This window comes from Suncus etruscus, chromosome 13, assembly GCF_024139225.1.
Source record: "Suncus etruscus isolate mSunEtr1 chromosome 13, mSunEtr1.pri.cur, whole genome shotgun sequence".
Lineage (NCBI taxonomy): Eukaryota > Metazoa > Chordata > Mammalia > Eulipotyphla > Soricidae > Suncus > Suncus etruscus.
In genome coordinates this window covers 32,257,821-32,274,808 of record NC_064860.1, presented here as the reverse complement: position 1 = coordinate 32,274,808, position 16,988 = coordinate 32,257,821, and the positions used below count along the sequence as shown (strand labels likewise).

At 41.8% G+C, this 16,988-nt stretch overlaps 2 protein-coding genes across 2 annotated transcripts in view; one reads left to right on the top strand and one right to left on the bottom strand.

Annotated features, from left to right (window-relative positions):
• TMEM39A (transmembrane protein 39A) overlaps positions 1-3,658 on the bottom strand; it is a 35,393-nt gene extending 31,735 nt beyond the window's left edge. Inside the window, exons 1-2 of the mRNA XM_049785949.1 lie at positions 3,400-3,658; positions 2,046-2,187 (exon numbers count right to left, since the gene is read on the bottom strand). Of these exons, the coding sequence (XP_049641906.1) occupies positions 2,046-2,187; positions 3,400-3,403 (146 nt within the window). The 5' untranslated portion in view covers positions 3,404-3,658. The remainder of the gene's footprint in view (positions 1-2,045; positions 2,188-3,399) is intronic.
• Positions 3,659-8,261: 4,603 nt separating this feature from the next.
• POGLUT1 (protein O-glucosyltransferase 1) overlaps positions 8,262-16,988 on the top strand; it is a 32,367-nt gene continuing 23,640 nt past the window's right edge. The window contains exons 1-4 of the mRNA XM_049785921.1: positions 8,262-8,489; positions 9,030-9,120; positions 10,891-11,034; positions 13,783-13,918. Coding sequence (XP_049641878.1) covers positions 8,405-8,489; positions 9,030-9,120; positions 10,891-11,034; positions 13,783-13,918 — 456 coding nt within the window. The 5' untranslated portion in view covers positions 8,262-8,404. The remainder of the gene's footprint in view (positions 8,490-9,029; positions 9,121-10,890; positions 11,035-13,782; positions 13,919-16,988) is intronic.

The following is a 16,988-nucleotide window of genomic DNA, read 5'->3' as shown; positions in this document are numbered from 1 at the left end:
TAGAGTACCCCCAAGTCCTGCTAGGAGTGATACCTGAGCGTAAAGCCAGGATTAAATCCTGACAGTCTCCAGGTGTGGCCAAAAAAAACATAGCAGAGCTGGAGTAATAGTAATAATTGGTAAGACACTTGCTTTGCGTGCAGTCAACCCTAGCACCTAATATGGTCTCCAAAACACAAGGAGTAGCCCCTGAGCATCTGAGCATTCCCCTCCCATATTAAAGCAATATACGTTAATATTGAAATTTTGCACAATTCAAAATAAAAGTTCAAAGAGTTAATGTAGTTAAGAGTTCAAGGAGTTACTATTATGGCTCCATTTATTTTCAACATTTCTCATAAGTCTGACATCACCATCTTTAAATGTGCAGTCAAAGGGTGGATACATGCTTTACATGCAGAAGGCCCAGACGGGATCTCCAGCATCATGTGGTCTCTCAAATGCTACCAGAATGTACCTCCAAACACAGAGCCAGAAGTAATATCTGGGTGTCACCCAAAAACCAATAAATTAAGCTAAGATAAAATAATGAAGTCCAAAGAACAGCAAAGTTAAAAAAAAAATGCAAACATGTTCTATACATACAAAAACATAAAACATGGATTGAAAATAGTTTTGTTTTTTGGGTCACACCTGGCCATGCTCTGGGGGTTATTCCTGGCTCTGCACTTAGAAATCACTCCTGGTAAGCTCAAGGGACCATATGGAATTGAACCTGAGTCAGCCACATGCAAGGCTACCCTACTACACTGTACTATTGCTTCAGTCCCTGAAAATTAGTAAAATGAGAACCAAAGATTGCAAATTCTGGGACAGTACCATTTAAATAAGATTAGAAAGAAGCAGAACTTGGATGAGAAAGGCAGAAAAAACAGAACAGATCATAAAGAGAAGTGCAAAAAATGACATCAGAAATGCATTAGAAAAGACAGGGGTTGTATTAATTGCTAATTCTAAAAATCTGAATCAATGCAGAGAAAACGTCAATCAAGGAGAAAACAGAAATTTGCAAAAATTATCTTGATCAAATTATCAGGTGAAAGCCGTCTCTTCCCACATGGTCAAATCTTTTAATGAAATTAGACAGTGAATACAATTAAAAATAATTCTATTCAACATTGAAAAAAATCAGTAAAAGTTTCCATTAACAAGATTAAAATGGGGGCAGGAAGTTTGCCTCCTGAGCAATATCACAGTGGGTAGGACATGGCCGACCCAAGTTTGATCCCCAGTATCCCATATGATCCCATGAGCCTGCCAAAAGTTAACCCCTGGGTTATGGCTACTGGGTATGAACCCCCAAAAAACCAAAAAGATTGAGTCTTTACATTTCTAAAATATAACATTTCAATATATTTAGGCAATATCTGACACATTATTAATTTCAATATTCTTAAAAATAATTTTCAAGATCATTGCTGGACTATGATTTTCTTTTCTTTTTTCTTTCTTTTCTTTTTTTTTTTTGTTTTTTGTTTTTTTGGGTCACACCTGGCAGTGCTCAGGAGTTACTCTTGGCTCTAGGCTCAGAAATCGCCCCTGGCAGGCACAGGGGACCATATGGGATGCCGCGATTCGAACCACCAACCTTCTGCATGAAAGACAAGCAAACACCTTACCTCCATGCTATCTCTCTGGCCGCTGGACTATGATTTTCTAAACTGTCACCACCCACCCATCCACCCAAAAAAGTGCTATTAAGAAATTTAACTGTTATACTTGCCTTGTACTTTTATTCACTGCTCTTTCCTTTTAGTAGCTAATAAAGTGATAACTAGAATTTGGATGATCAGTCTTAAGAACTGAACTGCTTTCACTTTGTAAAATCTAAGCACAATTTTTATTACCAAGGTATTTTGAAATACTGAATTTTCAGATTTCAACATCCGGATTTCTACTTCAATATCAAGAAATATTCTTTTTTTTTTTTTTTTAAGAAATATTCTTGATGAGCAAATAAATGGCTATATAGCGTAATAACTTCTGTTAGTCTTAACCGACAATAGGATTGTTACAAATGATGCATAATCTTATTTCTTCTTTACCTGTTTCTCAGGCTTGTTCTATTGCCACAGCTCCCACCAACCAAAGTCTGCAAAGAAGGTAAAGCTGAACGCCTTAGCTGCTGCCGACTAGGGCCCCTCCTTCTACCGGGCATGTCCGAGAACCAGTCTGCTTCCAGCACACCTGCAGTTGCAACCCGGGTTAATTGATATCAACCTGTTTCAACTCTGAACAAAGAAAAAATTTAAATATCAACTTACTGTTTTATAAAAATGCTAATGTAATAAAAACAACCAGAGCAAGTGAGTAAAGAGCTTATAAAGCCAGATTTTCAAACAAATGCTCCTGGAACTTAAAACTTAACTTTTATTTAGTCAAAGGACTAATTAGCTTCTAGCGGATTCTAATAGAAGCTCCTTCAGCACTAGTCAAGTCACAATTTGTCTTTTGTCAGTTGACTCATATCTCATGAAAAAAAATCAATATTGTCCAAAATATGCCTTTTAAAAGAAAAAAATCAAAGCACGACATTCTGAGACCAGACATGTCACATATCTAAATTTAACTGAGTAGTAAAGAAAGTTCTAGGAGTTTAAAATGTTGCATGCCCTCAGAGGATGCTGTCAGGACAAAGCTGAATACAAGTAGTCTGCCATTGAACTCTTGAAAAGAAAAACTGTTCAAATGATATTACCGTATGGCAAAGGAGAAACACTAAAAATAATGAAATACTGGAAGGAGCTCAAGTAGATACCTATCTATATTCTGAAAGGCAAATGGAAGTAACCATCGCTTCAAAACTGCCCAAACGACAGGATTAAAAAAAAGTAAAACAGGTAAAGACGCAGACTGAAAAAGGAACTGTGATCAATCGTCAACCTAGGCATACTTCCGCCAATTAAGGCTCAAAATCAGTTTCCTAAATATGAGAACTTTAAAAACTGAAGAACGAGACGTGGATTCCAAAAACCGTTCCAGAGGCTGATCTAGAAGTTCCCTATATATAGCCCTTGGCTATGGGCTAGGCTAGCAAAAACAAAAAAACAAAAACTCCAAGACAAAAAAGCATGCAAGACGAGGGATGTAGGGGGCTGCAGAAGAGAACCCTGGCTCAATGAACTTGGAAGTCAAGGCCAAGAAAAATGCAGCAGAAAAACCCACCAAATGAGGTAAAAAAAAATTGGGATGGGATTGGCAAGAGAGAATGGAGTGAATGAAGCAAGGGTGAGAAAGAGAGAGTGAGGACCCACCAATTTCACTCAAGTGATGATGAAATATTTCGGGGGGGTGGTGGTGGTGGTGGTGGTGGTGGGGAGAAGGGCCTGGAGGGACTGAAACAGGCCCAGCCAAGGCATGGGGGACAAGGAGGCGGGAAACCCGCGAATGAATACTCACTCATGGAGGAGGCCCAGCCGGTGGGGCAGGGTGGTATCCCTAAGCGGAGCAGGCCTGCTGGGGTGGACTCCCTCCCCGCCTTGGGGTGCTGCTGCTCTTCCTGACCCCAACTTTCTGCTACTCCAGCAGTCCCCGTCCAGAAAGTCGAGAAAGAGGAGCCCGACTTCAAGCTGCCACACCCACCCCCAAACCCAAACCCGAGTTCTCAGAGACGGAGCCCAAACTAGTGGAAACACCCGACAGCATTCATCATCCTCCACCTCCATTACCACGGAGCAGAGCAGACGTGGCAGCGCACGGCGATGACGTCACCGACGCGTCAGGCGGCCGCCTCTGGGAGGGAGTGGGCTCCCGGAACTAGCCTACGGCCTCGGGAGCTAGCGAGACCATCTAGCCCACCCCCTCCTGCCGCGCCTGCGCAGTAGGACCCCCCCGCCCCTTCTAGCTGGCCTCCTGGCTCCTTGTGGGTAGGTAGGGAGCTGGCCTCACTCAATCTTCCTAATCCCACCCCTCCATGCACACTACTACTGCATGCCTGCACAGACCTTCGAATCTTGGTCATTTTGCCTGCAGGTATCTTTTTCTCCTGTATTCCATGTAACAATGAAATGCAAATTATTGTCCTCATTTTACAGATTGGAAGGTTAGAAGATGTCAATCCAAATAGCCGGCCTCCCTCAGTTTCCAAGCATGCATTTTACTAGTGAGACTAAGATCAATCATTTTGCTTGCAGGTATCTTTTTCTCCTGTATTCCATGTAACAATCAAATGCAAATTATTGTCCCCATTTTACAGATGGGGAGGTTAGGAGATGTCAACCCAAATAGCCGGCATCCCTCAGTCTCCAAGTATGCATTTTCCTAGATGCTAAGTGAGTCTAAGATCAATGTGAGCGTTACAAGAAGACTACGTCAAAGTGCTGCCAGTAGGCTGGAAGAAACAAGGAGCCCACAAAGAATGTCCAAGATCCACAGACACCAGGCATGACAAATTCTTTTAGGATAGTGATAGAATCAGAATCAAGAAAAAATGTCACAGTTTGCAAGTATGAACAGGCAGTGTGGAAGGATCACTTTCTAGGGAAAAAAAAGTTGGGAACGAAAAAGATAAGGAGAAAGGCAACATTAGAACAAATCTAGAATTCACAGAAATATTGGCAGAAGTCAGAAATGTCCATAATTTCTCTTCTGTGTTATCTCTGTCTCAAAAAAACTTAAGCTCCTTAAGAGAAAGTTAGGAGGAGCCACTGATTACACAGGGTTAAGGCACTTTCATTGCACACTGCTGACTCAAATTCAGTTCCCTTCACCTCTGAACCTCTCCTCCAAATAAAAACAGAACACCATTTAATTGAATATATTGTTACTTAATGTTTGTAAAGGGAATTTTGATACCAGACTAGACTTAATAATGACGTGTTCAATTTTTTTTTTTTTTTTGGTTTTGGGGTTACACCTGGCAGTGGTCAAGATTCCTGGCTCAGTCCTCAGGAATCACTCCTGGTGGGCTCAGAGGAACATATAGGGTACTTAGAAATCCAACCTAGTGAGCCAAGCACATGGTTAGTGCCCCCCCCCACTGTACCATGGCGCCAGCCCCATATTCCATTTATATCTGTGTGTGTGTGTGTGTGTGTGTGTGTGTGTGTGTGTGTGTGTGTGTGCGCGTGCCTCACCCTCCCGTACTCAGGGCTTACTCCTGTGTCTATGCAGGGATCATTCCTACATAACCTAGGAGGAATGCAGGATTCTATTGGCCACCAAGCCCGAAACAGCCATGTGCAAGGCAAGTGCTCTGCTCTGTGTTTTATCTCTCAGGCCCCCATTTAAATATCTTTTTTAAAAAGTTTATTTATTTATTCATTGATTGGCTTTTGGGCCACACCCAGCGATGCTCAGGGGTTACTCCTGGCTCTGTGCTCAGAAATCACTCCTGGTAAGCTCAGGGAACCATATGGGAAGCCAGGAATCGAACCTGGTCTCTCCTGGATCAGCCCCATGCAAAGTAAATGCCTTACTCCTGGGCTATTTTTCCAGCTCTACCATTTAAATCTCTTAATGCTTTGATATTACCCTTGTCTGTATACAGGAAATGGAATTAGATGTTAACTTGTTGCAAATAATTTAGCTACTAAATGGTGGAAAGAAGGACTAGGTACTACAAAACTACTATAGTTGGCCCTATTTCCAAATATTGTTCTGATGCACTACAGATTTCACTTATAAAATTGAGTATACATCATGCATATATTCATATGTTTATCTCTAGGCAAAATAATTTTGTATCTTTATGTCCATATTTACTGTTAGCGGCATGCTAGCTTGCTACATTGAAACTTATTTGCCACTTTTATATTGCCACATCCTTCCTTCATTTGGCAATCATTTAATTCCTTCTACTTATCATGTAAGACAAATATGTTCCTACCTTCCTGTAACTTATATTTTTAGAAGTGAAACCTATAATACATAAAATAATTACAGATCATTGTTATTACAAAGAAAAAACCAAAAAAGTGCTAAGGTAGAAAATGAAGATAAATATAACGAGGAGATGTTTTTCTGAAGGAATAACATTTCAGCAGCAACTTGAATGTTTGGAAAGGGTCAAGATTGCAATAAAAGACAAAAGTAATCTAAATAGGAAGAAAAAAAATGAATGCAGAGGCCCTATGGTAAATAGGAGCTTGAAATATTTGAAACTAAATGTCAAGCTATACAGCTATATCTTAGATACAAAGGGGAATGTGGATGAAATGAATTTGAAGATATAAATGGGGTTTTTATTTTTTGGATCATACCTGGGAGTACTCAGATATCATAGGCTTAGTATTGGATGTTACTCCTGGTGGTACTCTGGGGGCCTTGCAGCCCGAGATGTCAAACATGGGACTCTATCATCCTAACCATGTGCTTCAACTGGTTGAGCTATTTCTCTTGCCCCATTGTGTGTGTGTGTGTGTGTGGGTGTGTGTGTGTGTTTTGTTTTTCTTTTTTTCTTTTTTTTTTTTTTGGTTTTTGGGCCACACCCAGTAACACTCAGGGGTTACTCCTGGCTATGTGCTCAGAAGTTGCTCCTGGCTCGGGGGACCATATGGGACACCGGGGGATCGAACCGCGGTCCGTCCAAGGCTAGCGCAGGCAAGGCAGGCACCTTACCTTTAGCGCCACCGCCCGGCCCCTTGTTTTTCTTTTTAATGGAGGAAGTGGGTAGGGAGTATGAGTTCAGGGTGCTTAGTGTTGAGGAATTATTCCTACTCTATGTTCAGAGTAGGAATATGGTCCTCCCTTCTCAATGCTATTGAGAGGCAAGACCATATGCCATGCTTGGGAGTTCAAACATGGATCAGCTCAATGTGAGATAAACTCACTATCTCCTGTATCTCTGACTCATCAATGTAATCCTTTTTTTTTTTTTTTTTTGTCTTTTTTAACCACACCCGGCGATGCTCAGGGGCTATTTCTAGCTTTGTTCAGGATGCCTTCCTGGCATGCTCAGGGGCCCATGTGGGATGCCGGTGACGGAACTCAGGTTGAGCGTGTGCCAAGGCAAGCGCCCTACCCGTTGTTCTATCGCTCTGGTCCCTAAAACAAGAATTTTAGGAGGAGACAAATAGTGAAGTAAAAGAAGTTTATTTGAGGGGATAGGAGGAAGGGGAAGGAGGGAGGGGAAAGGAGAAGAGAGATGCTCAAAAGAAAACAGAGTAGAAAAAGCAAGTACATGTCCCAAGTAGGCATGCAAACTATTTCTCCAAAAGAAAATGTGCCCCTAAGGAAGTACACAGCTTAGCCACATGAGGCCATAGGGTAAGTGAAAGGAAAGACACATCTCTGCAGAGATAATGGCAAATGTGCCCTTTTCCTCTACTAAGTTCAGTTATATCTTTTTCTGACACCCCCCCCATCCTCAAATTCTTTGCTAGGGTGATTACAAGGGGTAAAATTGGAGTTGATCTTCTTATGGTATTCTTAGCATAGCCTTTGTTCCAATGGTGGAACCACGCCTCCTTGGGTATCCAGGCATACTCTAGTCCAGTCTCAGATGGGTACTATGTCTCAAAGGCCTTCAAACTTTTCTAGACAAGTTTTTCTCCCAATATGTTACAACCAGCCCATCTCTCTACCAGTAAAACACCTATATATAGCTCTATACCCAATATTGTCCAGAAGATTACACAACAGTGTCATGTGCTACTTCTTGCAAACATGGAGGTGGGATATATGACATTGCTGAATACTTTGAGGCATTCAACAAATCTGTTATTTAATTAGAAACAATTTGAAATCCTGAAAGAGCTAGCTTAGGTGAAAAGTTTTCTGCCCTGCCGAAGTGTTTCAAGGAGCTGGAGAGCATGCATGCAGGATCCCTAGTACTGCAGGATTCCACATGGTTCCCGACCATGTGTGGGTGGGTAATGGTGGTGGTGTTGGTGTCACTCCCCCTCCATCATTCTGAAAATTATCCCTCGAAGTATTTTGCATACCCCTTGTTTTCCAAGAAACATATCCACCTGACCTTCAATTTTCTGGCTGCAAAGAATGTTTTCAATATATTATAGAATGCACCGAACCAACATCATTAGACATATTTTCCTAGAGTAAATATTACTGATTTTCTATAAAAGTATTTTAATAAAAATAATACTGATTTTTTTCTCCTAGGATTTCCTAGGGAAAGGAGGGGATATGTCTCTAGTATCATATTGTGTAGTAAGTAGAATTACACTACACACACACACACACACACACACACACACACACACACACACACACACAAATAAACAACTAACGATATCCTAAACAGAACAGCATGCAACCTTGCAAACTCTCAGCCCCGGACCAGGGCGGGGGAGGAGGGGGGCGGGCGGCAGAGGAGCTCGCGGCCATCTTTGTGCCGGGCAGCCTTGCCCACGTGAAGCCAGATTCGGGGCCATCTTTGTGTGGGGCTACGCATGCGCAGGCACAGGCGCCGCTGCGAGGACCTACCACTGTGGATCCGCTGGAGATGGAGCGGTGGGCCCCCTGGCAGCTCCGGCTGTGGCTGCTGCTGCTACTCGTGCCCCCAGTACCTGGCCGCCAAAAGGAGTCAGGTGGGCTCAGGGCGCTAGTATGTTGTTGCTGTGGCTGCAATAGCTAGCACAGGGCGGGTCAGAGGGCTGGGCCAAATGCTTGAATCTGGGTGCTTATTCCATAAACCCAGTTGCATCCTTGGGAATTTGGAGTGATGATGGGGAGGAGCAGGAATACCTCTGTCCATCTACTGTATCAGCCAAACCTGGCTATTTTGCACCTCCCTTAAAAATATATGCCATGCATGTGAATGTGCGTGTTGCTGTGCTATTCTGCATCCCCCTAAAACAATGTATGTACCCATGATGTTATGCATATGAGAGAGACAGACAGACACAAAGAGATAGACTAGCCGTTTTCAGAAAAAAAAAATATAAAAAGAGTAGTTCATTGATCTGGAGCTATCTCTTCCTGGCTGTTTGTAACAGTGGGACAAAAAGGGATTGCTTCAAAGTTTGGCTCTTTTTTGTTGATGCTTGCTTGCTGGTAGCAAATGAAGAATGCTTGAAATATTTCCTTAACCCTCATTTATTTTTTTATTTAAATTTACTTATTTTAAGGTTCAAAATGGAAAGTGTTTGTTGACCAGATTAACAGGTCTTTGGAGAATTATCAACCATGTTCAAGTCAAAACTGCAGCTGTCATCTTGGGTAAGTCCTTTTCTTTGATGTGTCTATGAGAGTCTAACACTCAGTTTCATGGAACCATGGCTGGGTGAAACCTAGCGGGGGTACAAGCAGCCCTCTCTCCTTGTTTTTGCATTTTTCACTTGGGCTTTTTGACCTGGGGGCAAAATGATGCTTCTGAGTCACAACAAGGACCCCAAGATGCTGCTGTACCTTAGTTTCTTGAGGCCCTCTATGTTTAAGTCTTATTCAGTTATTTCCATGCTGGACCTCAGTAGTTTCACAGCAAATAGCACTGAAGGAATGAACATACATATAAATATGTCTAATCTTTTTTTTTTTTTTTTTGATTTTTGAGTCACACCCAGAGATGCTCAGGGGTTACTCCTGGCTCTACGCTCAGAAATCACTCCTGGCAGACTCAGGGTACCACATGGAATGCCGGGATTCAAACCACCGTCCTTCTGCATGTAAGGCAAATGCCCTACCTCCATGCTATCTCTCCAGCCCCCAAATATGTCTAATCTTACAGTTTCTTGTTTTATTTATTTGTTTGTTTGTTTTGGTTTTTCGGTCACACCGGCAGAGCTCAGGGGTTACTCCTGGCTCCAGGCTTAGAAATCGCTTCTGGCAGGCTCGGGGGACCAGATGGGATGCCGGGATTTGAACCACCGTCCTTCTGGATGCAAGGCAAATTCCTTACCTCCACGCTATCTCTCCGACCCCTTCTTGTTATATTTTTAAAGTCTGTCAGTTGGTTCAGGAGTGGTAGAAGCACAATTTTAAAGATAGACCTGATGACGGTCATGAAAAGTTTTGAATGGCTGAATGTCATGTGGGAGAGCCCCTCCTTATCCCAGCACTACTCAGAGTAAGCAGTCGCATTGGGGTCTGATAGTCCCACTAACAATTTCTGGCAAGATACTTCACTTCTCTGGAGCAACAGATTTCTCTTTGTGTTCTCTTTTAGTATTCTATAAAGCCTAAAATAATTTACCCAATACTTAGGCTATTTGCTAAAAATCTACTTTGTACTGATCTTTTAAATTTATTTATTTATTTCGGACACACCTGGTAGTGCTTAGGGTATTACTGACATTTACTGGTCTGTAGTTGGTGTTAGCAGAACCTTCTATGTTTCTGTTTAGGTTCACTGAGATTGGTGGTCTTCTATGTAACTTTTTCATAAGGTTTTCTGTAATTATACTGGGCTGACATTACTATGAAATTTCGAGGTGTCAGCCACATGATGTAGGATCTATAGGTCTGGAACAAATATGATGGCTAGGCTGTTTCTGTTAGAGGGTGTTGGATGTAACTGTGAGCTGCTGTGGCTTCAGACAGAATGGAAATCTGCCCTCATCTATTCTAAGAAGGTCCCAGAGTTTTCCATTTGGGCAGATTACCTGGGAATAGTTAATGGCCATCTTTTGTTTTTTAAGCTTAGGAAAAAAAAATGCTGGTCATTTTTCTGCTGGGAAGATATTGTGTGTGGAGGGAAGCTACTAGATTTTCTAGTGGTGGTGGTTAGGGGTGCTCTTGACCTATCCCCATTCCAGGAGTACCCATAATCTGGTCCCACTTTGAAAGTTTCAGCTGTGCATATTATTTGTTCAGTTGTGGAGTTGAGCTGTTTCTGTGGAAGGTTTGGTGTGGAGGTGAAATGTAATAGCTTCTGGCAGAAGAGCCTATTGAGTCTTCTAAGAGAAACCCTGCACCTACAGATGGGAAGTAAACAAGTGGACTAGTACCTCTCTTAACCTGCTTTCCTTAACATAACTTATCCTCTTCCAGGGTCATGGAAGAAGATCTGACTCCCTTTCGAGGAGGTATCTCTAAGAAGATGATGGGAGAGGTCATGAGACGCAAGCTAGGCACCCACTATCAGATCATTAACAACAGATTATACCGAGAAAATGACTGCATGTTTCCTTCAAGGTAAGAGTTAGGAAGTATATATATCTGCAAATCTTATATATGTGCTTAACACGGCTTTTCATAGAGAAGCCAGTCAGAGGAACTCGCAGGTATAGATCCTCTTTCTTTCTTGTGGGGAGGATTGGGGGGAAGTTGGACCACATGGTAGTATCCAGGACTTACTCCTGATTCTGTGCTCAAGGACCAGTCTGAGAGGTGCTCTGGAGATATGTGTAGTGCTGCAGATTGAACCTGGGTCAACTGCATGCAAGGCAACTTGCCTTCTCTAGTCTGTATCTCCTATTTCAAGTAATTGAAAAATTGTTTGTTTGGTTTTTTTTGTTTTTGTTTTTGGGCCACACCCGTTTGACGCACAGGGGTTACTCCTGGTTATGCGCTCAGAAATCGCCCCTGGCTTGGGGGGACCATATGGGATGCCGGGGGATCGAACCACAGTTCTTCCTTGGCTAGCGCTTGCAAGGCAGACACCTTACCTCTAGCGCCACCTTCCCGGCCCTTTTTGTTTGTTTGTTTTTTGTTTTTTATTTATTTTATTTATTTTTTTGTAATTGAAAAATTGTAATAAGCTCATCTTGTGTAAAAATTTTCTCTTTTTTCCCTTCTTTTCTCAGAGTTTTAGTATAAAATTTTCCTCTTTTTTTATGATCAGTTATGTCAGCTATGTTATGACACACTTTCTTTAAAATAAATCAATTTAAAATAATTTCCTCTTTTTTCCCTTATTCTATACTCTGAGTTTTATTAGGGATCAAACCCAGAACCTCACACATGCAAGTGCATTACCACTGATCTAAACCTGGACCTTATTACTATTGTTTTATTAGGGACCATCCCTTGCAATGATGGAGTGGTGGTATCAGCAGTTTGGTGTCAGAAATTTGGTGGTTGCCTGGTTGTGTGGACAATTGGTGTCAGAAATCACCAGGGCTGGGCCCAGAGAGATAGCGCAGCGGCGTTTGTCTTGCAAGCAGCCGATCCAGGACCAAAGGTGGCTGGTTCGAATCCCGGTGTCCCATATGCCCCCACCCCCCACCCCGTGCCTGCCAGGAGCTATTTCTGAGCAGACAGCCAGGAGTAACCCCTGAGCACTGCCAGGTGTGACCCAAAAACCAAAAAAAAAAAAAACAAAAACAAAAACAAAAAAAAAACAAAAAAAGAAATCACCAGGGCTATCTAAACCTGGTAGTGCTCTGGGGAGCATGTGATACCAAAGCCAGCACTCTGAACCTTATACATGCTTGATATGTGTTCTACCGCTTGTGTCATCTACCCAGTCTCCTAAGAACTTTCTTATCACTGCCCCTTTTACTTGGTTCAAAACTTGCCTTCTCCCTTTCTTCATGAAACTTGGGCACAACACTGATTATTCTAGCTATGGCTCTTTTCCCCTCAATATAATAGGTGCAGGACACAGGCTTTTCATTAAAACCTAGCAGGAGTAAATTGGGTTGTAAAGACAATTGATTCAGAACCTGTTATAGGCTGAGTAGTGTCCTAGATACCAAGTATGGGAGGAAGTATGGTAGGAAGTCCAGAGAACTCACTGGGGCTTTAGACTATGCAGGCTTTCTTGTGAGAGCTGAGTGATTATCAGTGAGTCAAGAGCAGGAACTAATAGGAATGGCCATGAAATCTTTCTGGAAGTTTTTTTCTTTTTTAATCTTTCTGGAAGTTAAACTTTATATCCAACAAATGACAAACTTCTCTGTTAGGAATCTTTAAGGCTTAATAATTTATAAATTACACTGTACAAAATAAGGACGGCAAAGTTGGCCCTTTATCTAAGATCTAATTTTAAACTTTTGGGGGCTGGAAAGATAGTTCAGAGAGAAGATCTTTTTCTTGGAACTGATCCCTAGAAACATATATAGTCCCCTGAGCCCCATAAGAGATCCCTGGTATGCCCACCCTTCCCCAAATAATGTATTATTAACTAGATAAATTTAGATCTCAGAGAACCATATGGGATGTCAAGGATCAAACATGTGTTAGCTGTTGTAAGGCAAATGCTGTACTGTGTATTATCTCTCTGAGCTCTAGAAATGGTTTTTAAGATGTCTTTGTAAAAAGCTGGTGGCCAGAACACTGTCTTTTATGGTGAGAGAGGAGTGCTGATGATAGAACCCAGGACTATAGCCAGAGAAAGTAAAATGGGTAGGACACTTGCCTTGCATGTGACCAACGCATGTTCAATCCTTAACACCAAAAATTGTGCCCTGAACCTGCCAGGAGTGATCCCTAGCATAGTCATGATCTACTCTGATTATTGCCAGTTGTGGGACCCCCTGTTCCCCAAAATAAGATGATCCAGGCTTCATACATGCAAAGGATGCACTCTACCATTGAGCTGTATTCCCGAGTCTTTTTTTAGGCTGTAGTTTTCCTTTTAAAAATATAAATAGCTGGGTCAGAGAGTTACATAGCCTGCAGGAGTTTGCCTTGCACAGACTAACAGGTTTTTGCCCAAGCATCCCATATGGTTTCCTGAGCCCACCAGGAATGATTCCTGAGTACAGAGTCAGGAGTAACCCTTGAGCACTACTGGGCGTGGCCAAAAACCAAAAGAGAAAAGAAAAGAAAAGATAAAAATGGGAATGTGGCAAGGGGTATGGGTTAGGGGCAAAGCTCCTGCCTAGCATTTATGAGAACTGGGTTTAGCCCCCAGCCCTGTGAAACCTAAATACAATGTGTATGTGATTCTCCCTTGTTCTAGATCAGGCACTACTTTGTGGCATTTTGGGTTGGCAGGTGTAGTGGTGTTGAACACTTTATTTTGGAAGTTATTGGACGCCTCCCAGACATGGAAATGGTAATCAATGTACGAGATTATCCTCAAGTACCTAAATGGATGGAACCTGCTATTCCAGTCTTCTCTTTTAGTAAGGTAAGTATAAGCAGAGTGATTTGGCAGGATGGAGTAAGGCCCTCTATATTATGAGCAGGAGATGATTGTCCTGAGGCAGAGTCTGAAAAGTATTTGTGAGGATGAAGTCTGAGGTCAAGGGAATATTTTGGTCGCCCTATTAACTTCTAAGTGGTTGACCTGTAACACAGAAAATGAAACAGAATTTACTGAAGTAAATATGCTTACTTAAGTGTCTATAGGTATAGGAATGTAGAGTAGGTAATGACAGAGGCTTGAGGGACATGTATGACATATCGAGGTTGGGTTTAGAGATTCTCCAGAGCTTAGGTGTGATTGACTCAAGAAAGATCATAGATTCATGGGACTTAAAGACACCTTCTTTCGAAATATTTGTTGAGCTTCAGCATGTACACCAGCCATAATACTGGGTTTCCTCTATCATGTCTATCACTGATTATGGACCAGAACACTATCTAAAACTAGACTTTGGGTTGAGCTATGAAGGGATGAATACCTTGACTCACCTATGTGACAGAAGAATTTCGAACATAAGTATCTTGTCAGTGTTCATATTTTTGCAAATATTATATTGGCTGAAATGGAGCTGGATTTCCTTGAGACTAAATATGAAAATATTCGGTGAGAGATGGGTAGGAGAGAACAGATGGGAAAAGAATGAATTTAGGAAGACCCTATGGATTTGAGAAACCATCTCTTTGGTTTCTCCAAACCAGAGTGACATTTATCCCTACTTTTTCTGTATCACAGTTTACTTCTCTCTAGACGGGTTAATTTCCTGTTTTGCAAGTGGGCTGAGGCCACATTTGTGTTGCATTTCCCATGGTTTAGCCTCAGTTCATAAAAGTGGTTGGTTCCATTTGCCATTAATTCCTCACAGAAAAACAATAGAGGCTCCCATGTAAGTCAGTAAGGACATGGCGTTTGTTTATCTATTGTTTCTGTGAAAAGTAATTATGGCTTTCAGTGTAATAACTTTACTTTCATGTTAACTATTTGTGTTTTACCAATGACTCCTTGTTTCTTTCTTTTTTTTTTTTTTTGGATTTTGGGTCATACCCGGTAACACTCGGGTTACTCCTGGCTATGCACTCAGAAATTGCTCCTGGCTTGGGGGACTATATGGGATGCAGAGGGGTCGAACCCCGGTCTGTCTTAGGTCAGACGCGTTCAAGGCAAATGCCCTACCTCTGTTTTATCTATCGCTCTGGCCCCATGACTCTTGTTCTAAGGGAGAAATTGCAATTTTTTATATTTGATAATTTCTGTTGAGCAGCTCTTTTGGTTAAAATGCTTAATGAATTACATAACATTTTTCCCCCTTTTGACTGATGTAGTATAGCATATTTTCCCTGTATTTGAGGGAAGGTAAACAAAAAGAAACAGCTAAGAGGAAAAAAAAAAACAGAATTAGTCTTGTCAGTGACTAGGGTTTTAACAGAAGTTATCATGAGAAATAGATGGATTCAAACTTTTCAAAAGATGTGGATAATACTCCTTATTCCTGTTCCATCCATTAGCAGTGTTGGTCTTGATAAATAATCATAAAGAATATATTGACCAGTTATTGTGAGCTCAATAATACCTTGTACCTATGGATTATTTATCTAGCTTTTAGGGGGAGGAAGATGATTTGGGCTATACCAAGAAGTGCTCAGGGCTTATTCCTGACTCTGCACTGAGGGATCCTGGCAGTGCTCAGGGAACTTTACGTGATACCAGGAATGAACCCTGGTTGACTGTGTATAAGATACTATATTGCTCTAGCCCCTACCCATTAGCTTTTTACATGTAATAACTAATATGCTTACTATATAGATAATACTAATAAAAGATAGAGAATATTACTGAGGCATAGGAAGATTAAGAAACTTAGCCAGAGTTTGGAAGACAAATTAGTATTCAGATGTAGATGGTCTATTTCAAAGACTTTTTTTAAATTTTTTTTATTTAAACATCTGTATTACAAATATGATTGTGATTAGGTTTCAGTCATGTAAAGAACACCCCCCTTCACCAGTGCAACATTCCCACCACCAATGTCCCAAATCCTCCACTTACTCCACCCCTACCTGTACTCTAGACAGGCTTTTCAGTTCCCTCATTCATTCACGTGATTATGGTAGTTCTCAATGTAGTTATTTCTATAACTGTACTCACCACTCTTTGTGGAGCTTCATGAAAGTGAGCTGGAAGTTCCAGCCCTCCTCTCATTGTCTCTAAGGATTGTTGCAAAAATGACTTTTCTTTTTCTTTTTTTTTGGGGGGGGGCACACCCGGCAGTGCTCAGGGGTTACTCCTGGCTGTCCTCTCAGAAATAGCTCCTGGCAGGCACGGGGGACCATATGGGACACCGGATTCGAACCAACCACCTTTGGTCCTGGATCGGCTGCTTGCAAGGCAAATGCTGCTGTGCTATCTCTCCGGGTCCACTTTTATTTTTCTTAAAACCCATAGATGAATGAGACTATTCTGTCTCTCTCTCTCTCTCTCCCTCTGACTTATTTCACTGAGCCTGATAGACTCCATGTACATCGTGTATAGGAAAATTTCATGACTTCATCTCCTGACGGCTGCATAATATTCCATTGTGTATATGTACCACAGTTTCTTTAACCATTCATCTGTTGAAAGTTATTTGGTTATTTCCAGAGCCTGGCTATTGTGAATAGTGCTGAAATAAATATAGTGTGAGAAAGGGGTTTTTGTATTGTATTCTTGTGTTCCTAGGAGTGGAATAGCTGGGTTGAATGGGAACTCAAATTTCTGTTTTTGGAGGAATATCCATATTGCTTTCCATAGAGGTTGGACTAGACGGCATTCTCACCATCTTTCTCGGGCCCGGAGAGAGATAGCACAGCGGCATTTGCCTTGCAAGAAGCCGATCCAGGACCAAAGGTGGTTGGTTTGAATCCCGGTGTCCCATATGGTCCCCCGTGCCTGCCAGGAGCTATTTCTGAGCAGACAGCCAAGAGTAACCCCTGAGCACTGCCGGGTGTGGCCCAAAAACAAAAACAACAACAAAAAAAAGAGTTCCTTTCTCTCCACATCCCTGCCAACACTGATTGTT